Source organism: Charadrius vociferus, unplaced genomic scaffold (genome assembly GCF_000708025.1).
Source record: "Charadrius vociferus isolate BGI_N301 unplaced genomic scaffold, ASM70802v2 scaffold451, whole genome shotgun sequence".
Classification (NCBI taxonomy): Eukaryota; Metazoa; Chordata; class Aves; order Charadriiformes; family Charadriidae; genus Charadrius; species Charadrius vociferus.
The window spans coordinates 3,645-4,879 of record NW_009646940.1 but is presented as its reverse complement, the minus strand read 5'-3'; the positions used below and the strand labels follow the sequence as shown (position 1 = coordinate 4,879).

The window sequence follows — 1,235 nt, the reverse complement described above, 5'->3', positions numbered from 1 at the left end:
CATAGGTGGCCGAGGCTGACCGTAGGTGGTCAGAGGTGACCATGGTGGGCATCCATGACCGTAAGCAGTCATAGGTGGCTCTGGCTGACTGTAGGTGGCCACAGGTGACCATGGTGGGCATCCATGACCGTAAGCAGCCATAAGTGGCTCTGGCTGACCGTAGGTGGCCACAGGTGACCATGGTGGGCATCCATGACCATAAGCAGCCATAGGTGGCCTTGGGTTCCTTGGTGGCCCCTCTGGGCCACATCAGCCCTTCACCCCCTTCCTCTCTCTGGCACAGGGGTAGACGCCACCTTCGTCCTCCTCATGTTTGTCCTCATCTCCGCCCTCATCGCGGCAGGGGCCGCCCTCGCCTGCTTCATCAGGTGGGTGCCACCACCCCATGGGGTGCTGTGGGGCTGAGGGGGGGGGGATGGGTGACCTGGAGGAGGTACAGGGTCCCCGGCGGGGGGTGAGGACACCTCAACAGCTTCAGTGTCCCCTCCCTGCAGGCGTCGCATCCAGCAGGCCCAGCTGATGAAGGGACCCAATAAGATCATCCTCACCATGGAGGACCTGACCTTCATCAACACCCAGAGCAGCAAAAGGGTGAGGGACAGGGGGGGGACCCTCACGGGGGGACTTCTGTGGTGACCACGTTGGCTCGGGGACCCGATGGCCCCAGAGGTGGCTGGAAAGGAGACCCTGTGGCCTGGAATGTGTCCCACGGTCAATCTTGGCTTTGGGAGGAGAACAGTGGGCTGGTGGGACCCCGGGGGGTGACATGTCCCCATGGCTGATGGTCCCCATGGCTGATGGTCCCCATGGACTGGTGTCTTCCCTGTAGACAAGCTGGCCTCAGGGAGGAGACCTATGGACTGTTAGGTCCCCATGGGTGACATATCTCAAGTGTCCCTGTGACCTAAGGTTGTCCCCGTGACCAAGATCTGCCTTGGGAGGTGACCTATAGGGTGATGGGTCCCCGTGGGTGATGTGTCCCAAGGAGGGTGACGTGTCCCCATGGCATGAGGTGTGTCCCACTGGCTGACATGTCCCCATGGCACGAAGTTTCTCCCAAGGCCAGGCTCTGCCCTGGGAGAAGATCCACAGGCTGGTGGGTCCCCGTGGGTGACGTGTCCCCATGGCATGAGGTGTGTCCCTCTGGTTGATGTGTGCCCGTGGCACGAGGCGTCCCCCATGGCCAGACTCTGCCCTGGGAGAAGATCCACAGGCTGGTGGGTCCCCATGGGTGA

At 62.1% G+C, this 1,235-nt stretch overlaps 1 protein-coding gene across 1 annotated transcript in view; it reads left to right on the top strand.

Annotated features, from left to right (window-relative positions):
- The window catches only part of LOC104295306 (retinal guanylyl cyclase 2-like), a gene marked incomplete at its 5' end in the record, with an annotated part of 12,664 nt that overhangs the window by 8,132 nt on the left and 3,297 nt on the right, over nucleotides 1-1,235 (top strand). The window contains 2 exon segments of the mRNA XM_009895037.1: nucleotides 284-368; nucleotides 495-591. Of these exon segments, the coding sequence (XP_009893339.1) occupies nucleotides 284-368; nucleotides 495-591 (182 nt within the window).